Source organism: Capsicum annuum, chromosome 12 (genome assembly GCF_002878395.1).
Source record: "Capsicum annuum cultivar UCD-10X-F1 chromosome 12, UCD10Xv1.1, whole genome shotgun sequence".
Classification (NCBI taxonomy): domain Eukaryota; kingdom Viridiplantae; phylum Streptophyta; class Magnoliopsida; order Solanales; family Solanaceae; genus Capsicum; species Capsicum annuum.
Window position 1 is genome coordinate 16314536 of NC_061122.1, and position 19644 is coordinate 16334179.

General features: G+C 33.4%; 1 protein-coding gene across 3 annotated transcripts; it reads left to right on the plus strand.

Annotated features, from left to right (window-relative positions):
• The first annotated feature begins 6488 nt into the window (after positions 1–6488).
• Positions 6489–19442, plus strand: LOC107851101 (mRNA cap guanine-N7 methyltransferase 2). 3 transcript variants are annotated; one of them, XM_016696017.2, is made up of 11 exons: positions 6493–6680; positions 12761–12839; positions 13483–13577; positions 13858–13929; positions 14017–14126; positions 16898–17020; positions 17114–17206; positions 17666–17734; positions 18446–18534; positions 18610–18707; positions 19000–19442. In XM_016696017.2, exons 1-11 carry the CDS (start codon positions 6570–6572, stop codon positions 19138–19140), a joined length of 1080 nt encoding a protein of 359 aa, XP_016551503.2. In that variant the 5' UTR covers positions 6493–6569; the 3' UTR covers positions 19141–19442. The 3 variants fall into 3 exon arrangements, with proteins under 3 accessions (XP_016551504.2, XP_047256732.1, XP_016551503.2); XM_016696018.2 differs by lacking the exons at positions 18610–18707; positions 19000–19442 and having other exon boundaries at positions 6489–6680; positions 18409–18536; XM_047400776.1 differs by lacking the exons at positions 18610–18707; positions 19000–19442 and having other exon boundaries at positions 6490–6680; positions 18414–18536.
• The last annotated feature ends 202 nt before the right edge of the window (positions 19443–19644 follow it).

A 19644-nucleotide genomic window follows, 5' to 3' on the forward strand; every position in this document is an offset into this window, starting at 1 on the left:
CATGTCGTGATCAGCTATATTTTCTCCGCATAAATTCAACTGCGTCACAGAATTGTAATCAATTATATTTTTAAAGTTCTGAAACCTCAAATGAGTTCACTCATAATGTGCTTGTGGAAGGACGACCATCTTCAGGTGGTTGTATCTTTCTTTTAAATTATTCCACAATAAGTGGATCCTAAATTATAAAGTATTTCATTTTCAATCCATCGTCAAGATGATGACGGAGAAATATCATGGCCTTGACCCGGTCCTGATTGATGCTTAATTGTCATTTTTTATGGTGTTTGTCAGACCCATCGCATCCAAATGTATTTCGGCATCCAGTGCCCAGGACATGTAAGTTTTGCCCGATATATTTAGGAAAACAAATTAGCGTTTGGATATATTTGATATTATTTAAGAAAAAATAAATACTAACTTTTACTACCTGTATTTACTCGGAATGGTAGAGACTCGTGCGGATAACGTGATATAAAATTATGTATCAAAGTAACAAAATAAAGTATATTGAAATAACAAGTACATGAAGTGTGTAAAACATTATCATTTTGCCTTTCATTGATTTTGGCTATTTATAGTAAAAACAAAGATAGAAAATTCTCCAAAAATTAGAGGTGAGTTATGACTTGTTTTTCACATATGTAAAAGCATGTCACATGCCATTTAATTTGGACATATGGCATCCAACTTCATAACATAAAACATGAATTATTCTTGAGAAAAGACCTCTTTTCTTCCTGAACTTGTCCTCTAAACTCACTTTAGCACTTAAACTTAACTTCTATTTATTTACCCTCTTAACATCTTTAAAGTATATTATTTTCACTCCTCAAAACTGAATACCACTCTCACAACGAAGAGTGTGTTACACCCGCCTACACATCAACACCACGTCAATGTCACGTCGGAGCCACGTCATTACCACATAAGAAGTTCAATTTTTATATAAAAAAAAATTAATCTCCCACACTTTATTTTTATATATATATTTTTAAAAAAATAAAAAATATACATTTACTATTATATATATATATATATATATATATATATATATATATATATATAATAAAAAAACACCCTCACTCCTATTTTCTTTCTTCTTCACAATCCCCCACACAACGCGCCTACCCCGCCCCCTACCCTACAACGTAGCCCCCTCCCCCCCTTTCTATCTTCTTCAAACCACCCCACCTCTTCCCTCTCCTTCATTTTTTATCTCTTTCAAACTTAAACATATTACCAATAGCCATTAAGCAAAACCAACAAAATCAATCTATAATATATTAAAAGTGTGAAGCCCCTTAAAAAAGTGATTTGAACTTTTTGCTTTTCATTAAAATACTCCTCAATAGACAAAATCATCTTTTTACTATTTTTAAAAATAATTATCATTAAATTATTATTCAAATATTTAGAATATAGGGAAAAAAGAAGAAGAAGGAATTTCATACCTATAAGGAATTAAATGTAATGTGCCAATTTTTTCGTTAGGAGTCCTACACAACTTTTTAGGGAAAACTCTATCTATGGAAAGGAAAAAAAATAAAATTTATATTAAATAAATACGTATGACAGGTTTTCAAGGAAACTTTTAGGATTTTTTTTTTGTTTATATATATATATATAGAGAGAGATAGATATAGAGAGAGAGAGGGAGAGAGAGAGGGAAAAAGTAAAAACCAAAATTTATATTAAAAAAATTACGTATGACGGGTTTTTAAGGAAACTTTTAGGAAAAAAGAATATTATATATTTATAATATATTAAAATTGTAAAGACCCTTAGAAAAGTGATTTGAACTTTTTACCTTGCATTAAAAAACTTCATAATAGATAAAATTATCTTTTCACCTATTTCCTTCAATTATTAATTAATTATTAAAAATCTAAAGTGCGCTTAAAACGTATATTATAAATATTTATTTTTGTCATTTATGAATATTTATTTTTGTAATTTATGGACTTTCTAATTAAGGAAGGCTTTAAACAAATCTTTGATTTTTATACTAAATATCACAGTTTTTTTCCAAGTTTAAGAGTGTTTTAAAAATCTAAAGAGCCCTAAAAACGTATATTATAAATATTTATTTTTGTTAATGTATGGACTTTCTAATTAAAGAAAGTTTTAAACAAATCTTTGATTTTTATATTAAATATCATGTTTTTTTCAAAATTTAAGAGTGTTTCATTTTTATTAGAATTTACTCAAATTTTCTGCCATAATTAAAGCTTTTTTTATGGAAAATATTTTTATTTTTGAAAATATTTCTTCCATATTTGCTAATCGTTTTCTGGAGAAAAAAAATTGAACTTCTATAAATTGTGGATTCTTTATTGCTACAAATAATACAATAGCATTCACAAGTAAAGAGTTTTATTTTGGGAAGATTATTCTCTCTAGGTTTTGTGTTTGTAATATCAGTTTTTCAATATGTAGGTCACTTGACTAAAGCATATTAAATCTTATGATGTTTTTATTATAGTTTTCTTTGTAATCTTATTTTGTGAATGTTTGTAATGTAAGCGCCGCATCATGTCATGTTATTTCAACTTCAAATTCAATAATTTTCTAGGTTTATGAGTATATTTTTTATTATATAGAACTTTATGAATTAGAGTTGTAAGTTTTGTGAATGGATATTCAATTTTGTGATTTTCAGATTTGTTTTCTTATGAACAAAAATATTTATATTTATCTGTCCTTGATTAATGAATGTAATTTTGTTCTAAAAGTATTTTTGAGAAAAATATATTTAAAAGCACTTTAAAAACTTAGTCAAATATTAATAGTTTCTCTAAAGAATTTATTAGTTAAACACAAACTTCTTCTTGCCAAAATATAAACATTGAAGAAATTTTATAAAATTAAACTCATTAAAGTAAACTACACGCGCTGAGCGCGTATACTAAGACTAGTTCAAAACATAATTAAAAGCCTCTTTTGATTCCAACACAAACCCAACAAAATAAATAGCTCAAAATATACCATACAACAAAAACATGGAAAACAAAATCAAAATTGAATTTTTAAAACATAATTACAAGCCCTTTATGATTCCTTCATCAAACCACCAATTCAAGAAACAACAATGCAATAGCATTACCACATTCCAATTCAAAACTCTTCATTTCGAAATATTTCGACAAAACTCACCGGAAAACAATTAAAACAAACCCAAAAAAATATATGCACACCATTAACACCACTACCACCATTAACACCGCCACTAATAACTTTTTTTCAATTTCAGTTTTATTTCAAATTTTCAAATTCATGAAGATAACATTTAATTTTTGAAATTCAATTTCATTCTTTTCTAATGATCTTAAGTTAAGGAGTTTAGGTGGGATGAAGGATTTGGTAATTGAAGGAGAAGAAATTGGGGTTTTGGAGGGGAGGGGGTGGGGCTGGTGGTGGAGAAATTGGTGGTTGAAGGAGAAGGGGTCTGGTGATGGCGGGTTTGGAGAGTAAAAATTATGGTGGAGGTGGGGATAGAAGAAGAAGATGGGAAATGGAGATGGAGTGGCGTGAAAAAGATGAAGAAATGGGGGTGGGGGTATGAATAAGGTGGTTATATATATATATACTAGAGGTGTATGGGGCTATAAATATTTTTTAGCATTAAAATTTGATATTGATGAGATACAAACATAAATGTACATTGATTTAAGTAAATATTATTAATTCTGATATATAAATGACTTATAATAATCAATTAGGGGTAATATAGTAAAAAATATTATTAATTCTAATGCATAAATGACTTATAATAATTAATTAGGGGTAATATAGTAAATCACGGAGCAAGTAGGGGCAATATAGGCAGACATGTCATCTATTTTTTAATCAAATATAATTAATTTTTAATACATAAATGACTTATAATAATTAATTAGGGATGATATAGTAAAATCACGGTTAAAGAAGCTGAAACAAACGTCATAAATATCTATTTTTAAATTAAATATTATTAATTATAATATATAAATGACTTATAATAATTAATTAGGGGTAATATAGTAAAAAATATTATTAATTTTAATATATAAATGATTTATAATAATTAATTAGGGGTAATATAGTAAATCACGGCGCAATTAGGGTAATATAGACAGATATGCCATCTATTTTCTTAATTAAATATTATTAATTGTTTAATATATAAATGACTTATAATAATTAATTAGGGATGATACAGTAAAATCACGGTTAAAGCAGTTGAAATAAACGTCATAAATATCTATTTTTTTAATTAAATATTATTAATTCTAATATATAAATGACTTATAATAATTAATTAGGGGTAATATAATGAAAAAATATTATTAATTCTAATAGATCAATGACTTATAATAATTAATTAGGGGTAATATATAAATCATGGAGCAATTAAGGATAATATAGTAAATGACGAAGCAATGGTCGAAACCAAATGACTTATAATAATTAATTAGGGATAATATAATAAAAAATATTATTAATTTGAATATATAAATGATTTATAATAATTAATTAGGGATAATATAGTAAATTACAAAGCAATTAGGGGTAATATAGGCAGACATGTCATCTATTTTTAATTAAATATTATTAATTTTTAATACATAAATGAATTATAATAATTAATTAGGGATGATATAATAAAATCACGATTAAAGCAGCTGACACAAACGTCATAAATTTCTAGTTTTTAATTAAATATATTAATTCTAATATATAAATGACTTATAATAATTAATTAGGGGTAATATAGTAAAAAATATTAATTCTAATATATAAATGACTTATAATAATTAATTAGAGGTAAGATAGTAAATCACAGAGCAATTATGGATAATATAGTAAATGACGAAGCACTGGTCGAAACCAGTGCAGGCAGATATGTCATCTATTTTTTAATTAAATATTATTAATTTTTTAATACATAAATGACTTATAATGATTAATTAGGGATGATATAGTAAAATCACGGTTAAAGCAGTTGAAACAAACGTCATAAATATCTATTTTTTTAATTAAATAATATTAATTCTAATATATAAATGACTGATAATAATTAATTAGGGATAATATAATAAAAAAATTATTAATTCTAATAAATAAATGACTTATAATAATTAATTAGGGATAATATAGTTAATCACGGAGCAATTAGGGGTAATATAGTAAGTGATAGGGGTAATATAGTAATTTACTTTTTTGAATAAAATATTATTAATTTTTAATACATAAATGACTTATAATAATTAATTAGGGATGATATAGTAAAATCACGGTTAAAGCAACTGAAACAAACGTTATAAATATCTATTTTTTAATTAAATATTATTAATTTTCTATAAATGACTTATAATAATTAATTAGGATTAATATAATAAAAAAATATTATTAATTCTAATATATAAAGGAGTTGTAATAATTAATTACGAATAATATAATAAATTACGAAATAATTAGTGTGTAATATAGTAAATAATAGGTGTAAAAAAGTAAATCCACGAAGAGGTGGTCGAAACCACCTCTTCTATATAATAGAAATTAAAAAGTGGGGCTATATCAGTTTTTAAATTAATAAAACACATTTTTTTTTTGTGTTTTTTTTTTTTAATTTCACGTCACCTTTAGGGGTGAAAATAATATACTTTAAAGATGTTAAGGGGTAAATAAATATAAGTTAAGTTTAAGTGCTAAAGTGAATTTGAAGGACAAGCTCAGGGGGGAAATATATCTTTTCTCATTATTCTTCATGTATTACTAATATCATAACTGATATATATTTATGTATTACAAATATTTTGAAATCATTTAATAGCATGTATAAAAATATATTATATTAATAATGTTTGTATTAATAATTTTGTGTTAGTTTTATTTGTGTTGTTTATATTTGTATTTTTTTTTTTTTTTTTTTTGGGGGGGTCTATCGGAAACAGCTTTTCTACTTCATCAGAGGTAGAGGTATGGACTGCGTACATCTTACCCCCCAGACCCCACTAGGTGGGAATACACTGGGTTTGTTGTTGTTGTATATTTATATTTTTTTTATATAGTATTTAATTTGTTGTATTAAAAATAATATGAATCAAATAATTTTTAAAAAGGCATAATGTTTTTTTATAAAAATACCTTCCATAAATATAGTAAAAAGGGTGTGAAAAAGATTTTGAGAGACAATTGTGATTTTACTTCCGAGGGTCGTTTGGTAAAGTGTATTAGAATAAATAATATAAATATAAGATGTGGTATAAAATAATCCTTTTTTTGGCAAACTAATGCTTTTGAAATTTCATCGAGTGATGAATAATATTTAATAATCAAAATAAAATAGATTAAAACAAATTATTTATTAATTTTCTACACTAAATAAATAGTACTCCTCGTTCAACATGTAAAATAGTAGACCAAGTATTATTTGACCGAGGGACAAAATAAGAAACTTATTTCCAAGAAACATTTTCTTTAATACCAAACACACCCTGATAGAACTTTTTTTAAAATAAAAAAATTTCAAGTTACAACTGTATATCATAGGGGTGAGTAGGGTTTTGTGGGTTTTAGGGAGGACGATGAGTTCATTTCCGAGTCACAGAGGTAGTAGTAGCGAGTCAAGTCACCATCGACTCCTCGATGTCGTCAAAAATGTGCTTATCAAAATCTTCGTATTCCCTTATGCCACTGTATGTACTCTTTTACTCTCACTATTGTGCTTCCCTTTTAATGTTCAATTAATATCGGGTTAGACAGAACTCAGTAGCTTTGGCTCGAAATTCATATTTATTTTTATATTTAAAAATTCCACTTAATATGTATAAATAATTTATCACGAATCCAATTTCTTCCTATCTATCCTAGTCTGGATGGACAGAATGATATTTATTGCTGGTGGGAGGTGACACATATGACCGTGGAATTAACATACATACTCATAATTTATCGTGAACCTGATTTCTTCTCATCTGTTCTAATCTAGATGGACAAAGCTACTTATTGCTGGTGGGAGTTGACACATATCACGTGGAATTGACATATATACTCATAATTTATCATGAACCTGATTTGTTTCAATCTGTTCTAGTCCTAGATCGACAAAGCTACTTGTTGTTGGTAGGAGGTGATAGGTATTTTGTGGAATTAATATGTATAGATAATTTATCATGAACCTGACTTCTTTCCATGTGTCTTAGTCTTGGTGAACAGAGTTACCTAGTATCTAGTACTTGTTGTTGGTGGGAGTTGACAAATCTTTCGTGGAATTAGTATGTATAAATGATTTATCATGAACCTGATATCTTTCCATCTATCCTATTCTAGTCTTGATAGACGGAGTTATCTGGTACGTGTTGCTGGAGGGAGGTAACAGGTATTTGGCAGAATTAATATGTATAAATCAATAATTTATCATGAACCGACTTCTTCCCTTGTGTCCTAGTTTTGGTGGATAGAGTTACCTTATACCTGTTGCTGGTTGGAGGTGACAGGTATAACGACAGAGAAATAGAGTAGAAGAAATATTCAAAATTAATGTAAACTAACTCCTCGAATTTAGGAACAGATAGCTATGGCTAATAAAAACTGATGCCTAAATAAATTGAACAAATCTAATCCTAATCAAATTATATTTGTAGTATTAGTACATGTGCACAGTAAAAGAATATTACAACACTGGTAAAACACTAATGCTAATGCGCTATTATGCCCCCCTCAAGTTAGGTGTGAAGAGACAACATGTAACTTGGGAAGCATTAGCTGGAAAGATGGCTTGGACAATGGTTTGGTAAGTGGATCTGCTTTCTTCTTTCTTCTTTAGTGAAATCGGGGCACTACAACAAGTTGATTAGCGGAGTGTATGTGCCTCATTTGGACCAATCCATTGCGGACCTGGTTACGAACAAAGTGAAGATCAACCTCAAGGTGCTTCATTTTGGTATAGTGTACCGGATTCTCGGCAATGTACGTAACCCCAAGGTTATCACAAAGTATTATAGGTGTAGCAGGGAGTGACACTGACACATGAAGATCTTTGAGCAAGTGAGTGACCCAATTCATTTCAGATAAGGCGGAAGCAACCGCGGATCGAGAGACAGTAGGTTGCTTACGAGAACTCCAGGAGATGGGCGTCATGCCCAAATAAACAATGTAGACCGAGATAGAGCGACGATCATTGATGTCACCTGCCAAATCAGCATCAGCATAGGCATAGCGAGCAGTTGATTTTTGTAGGGAAATCCGAATACCATACTGGAATGTTTCTTTAAGGTATCGCAGGATCCGCTTAACTGCCTTCCAGTGAAGCATCGAAGGAGAGCTGTTGAATTGAGTAAGCTTGTTTACTGCATATGTGATGTCAGGTCGGGTAAATGAAAGGTACCGAAGCTTACCGAGCACACTTCTGTATTCTTTTCCATCAGTTCTAGGTGCTCTGTCATCAACTAGTAGGGTCTCGAACATGCTCATAGATGACTGAATACCTTTGCAGTCTTGCATCTGAGTGTTATGTAAAATCTCCTGTATATACTTGATTGACGGAGAAACAAGCGATCAACATTCCTGTGTACTTAATGCCCAAGAAATAGTGAAATAAACCAAGGTACTTGAGAGAAATTTTTTTTGAAAGAGAGGCAACAACATGTTGAATGAGTGTTTCATCACTGCCTGTGATTATGAGGTCATCCACATAAATCAGAATATAAATAGTGACCCCCATATTGTGCAGAACAAAGAGAGAATTATCACACTCAAACATGTTGAACCCTATTCGAATCAAAGAACTAGTCAGTGCATCATACCAGACTTTAGGAGCTTGCGGGAGTCCGTAAATTGCCTCTTTGAGATGGCAGACATAGTTGGGATGATTCGTGTCTTCATAGCCAGGAGATTGAGACATATACACGTCTTTTTTAATTTTTCCCTGAAGAAAAGCATTGTTGACATCTACTTGATGTAGCGGCCAGTTCTTTTGTACAACAACTGGGAGTACTGTTCGAATAGTAGTTGGTTTAACCACCAGGCTGAATGTCTTGTGAAAATGAACTCCGGGCCTTTGAGTGAATCCTTTTGCAACTAAACGTTTTTTGTACCTATCAATGGAGCCATCAAATTTAGTTTTAATTCGAAACAACCACTTACAAGGGACAATATTTCGAGCATGGTCTGGTGGAACCAATTCCCAAGTCTGGTTATTCATTAATGCATCAAATTCAGCCTTCATAGCTTCTATCCAATATGGAAATTTTTGTGCTTACTTGTGGGTTACAGGAATAGGTGCTGGCTGGTTCATTTGGGCAGTGTAGTCAACAATTTTTCGTCGCTTGACGATGTTGTTTTGCGATCTCATTACCACACTATGTTGTCCTATGGGTGGAATGTTAATAGTAGGTTGAGATGGGGGAGGTAAACTGAGAGATGGGGGTGGCAGTACGGATGATGAGTGTGGTCGATACCGACAGACATGGGTAATTGGTGGGCGGCAATTCTTGGAGATAGGACAAGTAGAGAAAACATGCGGTTGGTTTTGGAAAACAAAATGGGGCTGATGGTTGTCAGCAGGGAATTGCCTATGCCTATCAAAAGAAGATGTTAATTAGTGGAGATATTACCTGGTTCCTGAGTTATGGAGTGATCTTTCTTCGGGTAATTTTCCTGTGCGGCACGAATTGAGCATGCATCTTGGCGTGTGCCTCGCATTAGTGGAATAGTGGGGGGCAACTGGGTGTTATTAGCATCAAGTGTATTTTCCCCATGATTGAAAATGTTAGAATTATTTGGAGAAGAAACTTTTTCCCACTTTCAAGAAGAAAATTTCTGTTTCAATTGAGAAAACATACTTTCAAATAGAAAAACATTTAAAAAAATTTTACATCCCGAGAGAGAATTTTTGGAACTGGTGGGGTCAAAACACTGTTGGGAATGATGAGTGATAGAGAATCCAAGAGAGACACAAGGTTTAGAGTATGGTTCTTAGAGTATGGTTCTAACTTATTTTGGGCATATAGTCGAAGCCACGGGTAACACAAACAACCATATGTAGGAAGAGATTCGTAAGCTGGTTTGTCATTAAAAAGAACTTTAAATGGTGACTTGTTAAAAGTGTGCTAGTGGGTAGATGGTTGATGAGATATGTGGCATAATGACAAGCAAATGACCAAAAATCAGATGGGAAAATAGCTTGATGAAGTAGTGTTTTAGCTGTCTCAACTAGGCGACGATGACGTCTTTCAGCCATGTCAACCCTTTGAGGTGTGTACGGTGGAGAAACAAGGTGTTGTATGCCATTGGAGTGGAGGTACTGGTCTAGTATTTGATATTCACTTCCTCCATCAGTGTATAGGGTGAGTATTCTTTTTATCAAAATGTTTTTCAAGCACAGGATGTAGATTTTGAAAAATTTGTTGAACTTCATTTTTGTTTTTCATTGTGTATAACCAGATGTATTTGCTATACTGATCAACAAAAATACAATAATAACGTTTTTAATCAATTGAGAGCACTGGAGATGGCCCCACAGATCACTATAAAGTGTTTCTAATGGAGATTTGCTGGACAATTTGTTTTAATAAAATGGAAATCTGTGCGCTTTATTGCAGCAACGAGAATTACAATAAGTGAATTTTTCTTTCAAAGAATAAGAAGGACTGAGATTATTTAAAATGCAAAATAAAGCTCGAGAATGAGGGTGACCCAATCTTTGATGTCACAGATGTAAGGAAGGGCTGGTAACAACAACATGGATGGTTGGGCGAGATGCTGATGGCCATTCGTAGAGTCCAGCTTTATTCCGGCCGCATAGAAGAGGTGTTCCCGTAGTCAGATCCTTCACAAGAAAGTTAAAAGGAAAAAGTTCTGTTGAGGTTTGGTTATCTTGACAAAATTGAGAAACTAAAAGAAGCTTGCGCTTGATAGCAGGAGCACATAAAATAGTAGAGAGTTTGAAGGCATTATTTGACGTATATAAATGAGTGGTACCAGTTTGAGTAAACGGAATCACATTACCATTACCCATCATCACTTCCTTCATCCCTTTGAAGTCCTGAACATTGGGCAGGGAGTTGGTATCGAAGGTAAAATGGTGAGATGCACCCGAGTCTACAATCCATGGGTCATTTGGCGGTGTTTGGGCAACAAAATTAGCCTTTGCTTCAAAGTGGTTATGGGATCGGGACCGACCGACATTTGCTGTATGGCCGAATTTATCACAGAAATGACAGCGAACTCGTAATGGTTGATATGGGAAGTTACGCCACTGAGAACTATTGTTTAAATCCGGGAGAGTAGCACTTTGATTGGGTTGTCTTTTTGCTGGACGCCAGTTGTTGTTGTTAGGTGGGCGTCGATTATTGCGTGGTGCTGATGAAGAATTTGTGACTTGTTGAGCAACTGTTGCAGTGACTTATGTGGTCGTCTTTTTGAGATCCTCAGGTTTGAGGAACACTTTGTGATCAAGAAGCTTGTCAAAAAGTTCTTCGTAGCTGATTGGAGAGTCTTGTGCCCATATGGCTTCTGAAATCTCACGGAACTCTGGGCCGAGTCCACTCAAAATTTTCACCACAAGTTCTTCGTTTCTGACCGGTGAACCGGTTGTGGCAAGCTCATCATACAGAGAGGGAATCTTACGTAGATAGTCAACAATAGATTAGTTGTCTTTATTGACACGACTGAGATGATGGCGAAAGCTAAATATGCGGGTTTGCGATTTGTTCGCAAAGGAGGTGTGAAGTTGTTCACAGTGGATGCGATTGTGGCATCAACAGAGGCCATAAGAGCAGTTTGGATTAGTTTATCTTGACGAAACCAGTCTTTGTACTCGGGGTTGGTCGATTCAATTTTGTTGGTGATGATTGTTGTCGGCGGGGACAATTTGGTGCTGTCAAGATGACCATAGAGGTCATGGCCATGAAGTAGGCTTTCCAAATAGTGAAGTTGTGGCTGCCAGATAGTTTAATGGGCAGTTGGGATGTTGGGTTGAATTGGATTAAGTTTTTGACGACGGGGCATATAAAGGCAGAGAAATAGAGTAGAAGAAAGTATATTTGTTTGATGAGACTCTAGTGGAGTTTATATACAACTGAAATATTCAAAATTAGCGTAAACTAACTCCTAGAATATAGGAACAAATAACTACGGCTAATGCAAACTAACGTCTAAATAAATTAAACAAACCTAATCCTAATCAAATTATATTTGTAGTATTAGTACATTTGCACAGTAGAACAATATTACAACTTTGGTAAATTAACAGGTGGAATTAATATGTATAAATAATTTATCATGAACTTGATTTCTCCACATTTGTCCTAGTTAACTGTTTGATACTTGTTGGTTGCCGGTGGGAGGTGACAGATGTTCTGTTGAATTAACATATATAAATAATTTTTCATAAAGCCGATTCTTCCCATCTATCCTAATTTGGATGGACTCTTTGGTACATGTTGGTGGAACTGATGGGTATGCCGTGGAATTAATATGTATTAATAATTTATGATGAACCTAATTTTTTCCCATCTGTCCTAGTCTAGATGGTTAGAGTTATGTGATACTTCTTGTTGGTTGGAGGTGATAGGTATCTCGTGGTATTAGTCAAGGTGCATGAAAGTAGACGCGGACACCACGTTTATTAAAAAGAAATATTTATCATGAAACCAGTAAAGTGCAGTTTCTAGAATCTAGAATTTATAAATTCAAAATTATAGTTCCACTTGAGTTAATGTATATGTTGAAAATTTCTAATACGTCTTATGTTTGTGTTTGGGGAGATATGTAGGTTTGTGAAATGTATTGTGGCAAAGTACCTGATGTGGAGAAGTGGGACGAAGCTCAAATTGGTCACTACATTGGCATTGGTAAGATGACTGTTACTCTTGTTTAATTCTTTTCTTCTTTCTCCTTACAACCTGGTTCTTCAGGCCAACTTGTGCACATCTTGACAGGTACCTACTACCTCCCGCCAACATCAGGGGTGGAGGCATAGGTGTGAAAGGTGTTCAATTGAATGCCGTTCATTGGAAAATTACACTATTGAAATAGGGAAAAAAATATTTTTTTGTTGTTGTGTGTATAGGTAAGTTTGTTGATTCTCTTGGCATAAGATTTTTTGTTGAATCCCCTTGTTTGAATTACTGGCTCCGCCACTATTACCTCTCATCAGCATAGTTACTTGATAATTCTGTCCATTAAGGCTTTAACATACAGGAATAACTCATTTAGTGTTTTTGTCTGAGATGCACGATGCGTACATATAGGAACTCTTTAATTTTATCATTTCCATTTTGTCCTTAATGGCATATTCTTACTGAAATGAATAATGTGCTTAGGACAAGATTCTAACGGTACTGTTGGTATAGCACATATATATACATATAGTTTACGCGTAAAAGATTTTTCTTTCTTAAACTCCGCATACAGCCAAACACCCTCATATAATTGAACTTGAGAGTACTGCATAGATACTCTGTATAGCTTAAATTTGCAATTTGTGTTGAATAGATGTGGCAACTTCGGGATTGAACGAAGTGAAGGAAGAGTGGGAGAATCAGCGGAAGGCTTACACATCCGAGTTCATTGAGCTCGATCCTTGTATTGTGAGTCCAACAACTATTCTTTTTGGGGCGTATTTTACATGGTCTAAGCTAATTGAACTTGTGAATCCAGTATTCTGTTGGTTTTCATTATCAGATTCTGTTTGGCAGTTGGGTTGCTGCTCTGTATTTTACTCTCTTGATTAATTTCTATTGTCTGGATAAGAAAAAAAAAAGCCAAGAGAGTTGAAGTGTTATCTATTGAGTTCTCAGCTTATGAGTTTTGTTGTTTGTCTCTGTCTAGTTGGTAGTTAATTGCATGAAGTACATTGTTTTTGTGCAGGAAGATGTAGACTCACACTGGAAGGACAAGGAAAAGCAGGCTGATATCGTTTTTTGCATGCACAATTTACAGGTTAGCTGTTCTTGTACTAGTGTCTTGTTTATGTGCACTTTTAATATCTGTTAGTGGCATTGATAGTAATCTGATATGTACTTGCAGGTGTGCTTTGATAGTGAAGAGAAAGCAAGGAGGCTATTGCATAATGTATCATCTTTGCTTAAACCTGGGGGTTACTTTCTTGGTATTACTCCTGACTCATCTACTATATGGTATGAAACTAAAATTGGATAATTGATCACATATTTGTAGTCTATTTTCTTCTCATCTTGCTGAAGTGGGGTGTCTTTTGAATGCTCAAAACTACCTTTTGTTGTCAGTGATGCTATTAAAAGCCATCAGTTTGTCGCTTAAAACTTTAAATGATAAAATGAGGTGAAGCGAGGGGTTATTGCTTCATGGATGAAGCCATGCATTCAAACAATAACACACAAAGTGATCCAAAAGTGAGACGAGATCTTTAAAATCTCAATTTCGAAGAATTGGATTAATATTTATTTGTTTATGAAATAAAATTTACCTTTACTTAAAGAAAATTGTCGTATCCATCGAGTTTGAAAACTATCTTAATTTCTGGTTTAGATGAAATTATTTTTGGAGCTAGTTTTCTTATGTTATTTTTAAAATTTTTGTGTACGGGGCTGCCATTTTTTATTTTGAATCACCAAATAGAGATTCTTAATGTTTTTTAACAATTAGTACATCAGTTTACCAACTATAATATTATCTGTTATAGCTCTTTCAAAGACAAAGCCAACATGCCTTAGCACCTTAGTGCCCACACAAAATAGCTGCTTAAGTGAAGCAAAGCAAACAACCTCGCTTTAACTGAGCTTTCAGGGTTGTGAGAAAAATAATAAGAAGAATATTATTGAATTATTGTAACTACATTATTACATTGAGACCCTATTTATAGACACTACATTCCAATCCTTTTCCTAATAGGATACTATGTTACAATCCTTTTCCAAGTAGGATTCTAAGTGCTATTCCTATTCCTACTTATTCTAACACTCTCCTTCAAGCTGGTGCATAGAAGACATATGTACAAAGCTTGTTATGGATGTAATTAACACGAGGATGGGTGAGGGACTTGGTGAAGATGTCTGCAAGAAAACTAATAAGGACTGCTCTTGACGTCTTGGAAACCTCAATTGAAAAGGAACAAACTAAAAAAGTGATCCGAAAAGTAGTAAACATCGCTAGAAAGTCGATTTGTCACTAGAAATTTATAGAAAACTGGTATAAAATATATGTATCATCACAAAATCAAGAGATAAGTAGATCTTGAACAAGAAAGTCACCGGAAACTTAGCCGAAACATGCTCACACGCCGGATTATTAGATTTGATGGCTGAAAAGTGACTACAATCTGAGGAAAAAATTATGTAGGTAGGGTCGGAATGACGACACGACCCTACTGAGAAAGAGAAATATGGGTAGGTTCCGAATGACGGCACGACCCTATTGAGAAATAGAAATTATATGGGTAGGGTTGGAATGACGGCACGATCCTACTGGAAAAGAGAAATTATATTGGCAGGGTCGAAATAATGGCACGACCCTACTGAAAAAGAGAAATTATATTGATAGGGTCGGAATAATGGCACGACCGCACATAAATTAGATCTGAGGAGTCACCGAAAAGACGTACAGAACTATGTAAATTAGATATGAGGAGTCACCAAAAAGAAGCACGGTGCTATGCAACTCAGATATGAGAAAGTAGTTTGGAAAGATGCACGGTGCTACGCAAATCAGATATGAGAAAATAGTCACCGAAAAGAAGCACGGTGCTAAGAAAAATAGATACGAAAAAGTAGTCACTGGACAGATGCATGGTGCTACGCAAAGATATGAGAAAATAGTCACTAGAAAGATACACAGTGAGTCAGTGACTCAACTTTTGGTAACATAATCATTGGCCAGACGGGCGGCATATATGGATTATAGCCGCCGGTCGGTAGCGGAAACTCTTTGATTCTTTACCAAGATCTTGAAGCTCTAATACCATGTGAGAAAAATAATAATAAGAATATTATTGAATTATTGTAATTACATTATTATATTGAGGCTCTATTTATAGACACTACATTCCAATCCCTTTCCTAATAGAATAATATGTTACAATCCTTTTCCTAATAGGATACTACGTTACAATCCTTTTCCTAGGAGGATTTTATATGCTATTCCTATTCCTATTCATATTCTAACAAGGGTCTAAGGACAGTTGAAATCAGTCTTTGAAAACACTGTATGAAGAGATGAATGGAGAATAACAGAATCTTTAGGTGTTTGCACGTTATAGTAGGTCATGATTCTTCGTAGTGATAATTGACATTACTCAACAAATTGAGAAAGAAAAGAGCGAGATCCTTGTTTATGGGCTGTAAAATCCTTTTATCAATATCTCAGTTATCTTTCTGCAGTATCCTCTTGGTACTTATTTATCAGTAAGCACTTTACCTTATCAAAAGAAATAGCAATATAGCCGTTTTTTGGGTAGCTGGGTTATTCATTCCTCTTGCTTCTGTAATTGCCTTGATACATTAGATTCACATTATTTATATCGTCTGAATGAAGTATGACATATAAGTTAGAGGCATACATCAGAACCTATATTTTATTTCTTATGCTTTCTTTTGTTCATTTTCTTGCCTTTTTTTTTGGGGTGGTGGGGGTGGGGTGGTGGTTAAAAATGACCTGATTTTGATCAGAGTCTCTCTTTACTTTCTTTTATGAATTGATGTATATTTTTCAATTATAACAAGTCTATCACAATAAGATTCTTTTGTAAGTCTACCTTATAAAAAAGAGGATGCTTATGTAAGTCTAGTAGGCATGGGGATTTACTTCGGTTCAAGGCCTTGTTGGGATCCACTCATGCTGATTCTCTCTCGGTTTGCACAAGTCATTTTGTCTCAAGTTTTGGCTTAATCTTGTTTGGTTGTTTGCAATCCATTTAACCATGTGGTTGTCATAGGGCCAAGTACCAGAAGAATGTTGAAGCATACCATAATAGGAGCGGCGGGATGAAACCAAACATTGTTCCTAATTGCATTAGATCAGAAAATTACATGATTACTTTTGAGGTTGAGGAAGAGAAGTATGTAATCCACTTACCACCCACTTATGTTTGATCTGATTGTGTTCCTCTTTTGAGGCGATTAATGATGTTCTATTGTGAATTTGATTTCAGGTTTCCTTTCTTTGGTAAGAAGTACCAATTGAAGTTTGCAAGTGACGTCTCTGCTGAAACTCAATGTTTGGTTCATTTTCCGAGCCTGCTCAGGTTCATGCAGCAATATCCTGTGTCAAATTTCAATTAGTTTTGTTGTTTTCTGCTACCGTCAGCCACCCTATATCTCTAACTATATCTCCCTTGAGCCCCACTTTTCCCTGTAAGTGCTTCCAGCAGGGAAGAACCCTGCCATGCCTCCAAGCATGATCCATGATGATACTTCTATCATCCAATGTTCGTCCGTTTGAAGTCATGCTTTTTTCGGATATGGGAATATAACCCAAACCTGTTTCAATAATGTGAATCTGGGTATTTTATTTTACAATGTTTTACAAACATAATAGCCTAACCACATTCATCTTTGGTTTGTGTCTCATTTTTTTGAGTTTCAGATGTCAAAATTTGTGCTCTTGCATTTCCAAGATGGGAGGAAATATTATAGCTTTGTTGTTGTTGTTGTTGCCAATGTAAATAAATCCTATAATTAATTCGTAAAGTCATATTCCTCAGGTTGGCCAGAGAGGCTGGCCTTGAGCACATGGAGATTCAGAACTTGACAGATTTTTATGATGATAACAGGTAATAGATTGTAAACTACAACTTCACCATTATACTTCACCATTATGGCTGTTTCATTTCGCTTGTTTACCTTCTTAATCTATCATGAAATTTACCTAAATTTTAGTCACATCATTGATTAAGCCATGAAGGTAAAGTGATGATCCTTTTGAAGCTAAACTTTTAAATGTTATAGTCTCTTGGGTAGGGAAACTATATACTTCATGGTCTCTTTATGTGAAAAAATAGTTTATACATGCCTTGCATAGTACTAAGGACGATGTAATATTGGGTGAGGAACGTGTCTTCAAATCATCTTTTTCCATGTTGTGAAGTGTTCTGTACTTGTCTCACCAGATATATAATATTTCCTAGTAAGTGCGAAAGAAAATGTTTACCCATCACTTGAACCCTTTTCCTTTCTTTAACAAATTTAAGGGGTGAGTTATTGTATACTGACTTTCTTTTTCTAATTATAACTATTTTTCCTTTTGGTATTAGTGCTTAAATAAGGTTTAGCATACCACAGTTTTTATTGTTTTCAGAAGAAATAACTGGTAATTTAATAAAGTTGCTTCCCTTAGCTTTTTCGGTTCCATTTTCTTAGATTATTAAGTTGTTTCTGTTCATTTAGACCATTGTTTCAAGCGTCTTTAGTCTCCATCAAGAAAGTTCTGATAAATTGCTTCAATCAGAGCAGCTGATTCTTCCTTCATTTTACTCCATTCATAGAGCACAATTTCTCGGAATGCTACAGGATGCTGGTCATAACTTTATTGATCCTAGGGGCAGACTTCTCCCAAGATCATATGACATTTTAGGTAATCAGTCTATTCATTGCATTGACCATTCACTAAAATCTGGTCAAGCATTACAACATCTTTTTTCTTTTGTAGGTCTATATACCACATTCATATTTCAGAAGCCTGATCCAGAGATTGCACCTCCACTTACAACTCCATTTATGCCTGTTGGAACCCACTATCTTGACGAGGTACGATTTTTCCTCCACTTTTGAGGTTTTTGTTCAATTTCATAAGATCTTCAAAGTTCAAACTGTGTATAGGCAGGCAGCATACTTATTCATGGAAGTCCCCATAATTTGTGGTTGGGAAATAAGCGATCCCATTGAGTTACTGTTTGACTCTTTAGATTAGCAGCATCTTTGGTTAAAAGAAACCATCTACAGGAGTAGTTTCTTGGCAATGGACATGCCTGTGTTTTGCTTGCAATGCTTTTCATAGTGGTCTAGTGTTTAATCAAAGTTTGGTCTCCTCGTGATCCAGATGGAATGGCAAGTCATATTGTGGGATGAAGAGGAGAAGAGTGGACAGACTGATTCATCTACAGGATTGGGCAAGATAACTGAGCAAAAAGGGATTTTAGGTCCTGGTCCTGCAGAGTTGCGTTTCACTGAAGCTATTTGATGTGATGGCGTAGACATTGGATGGCAGTTTGAAGGACCGCGGCGGAAGGGGCGTGAATTTCCAGTCATTTCCCGTGTTAAATTAGTATATCGTTCGTTTTATTGTACTATGGATAGACATTTTGATTAGTGGACTGACTTGATTGATGTATATACGAATAGATCCCTGTTGGGGAAAAGCCAGTGTCAATGTACTAATTAACAATGGAAGATTCTTCACTGGCTTGACAAAAATTGTACTGCTTCCTGCCTTCTCTGTTGACAAATATGGCACAAACCTTATGTGTAGATTTTTTGCAGTCATGTATTCACAGATGTCAAGTGATTCAGATACCGGAATTGATTTCTCATACGGTTACTCAACTAATATTCACGTATTCTATTTCACTTTTCTTCTTGATTCTGTATGTGTGTTTTTTTCTATAAAGAAAGTGAGTTTGAGATAATAATTATTAGTTGAGCAACAATATGAGAAATCGACTATCATATCATCATAGAACTTGGA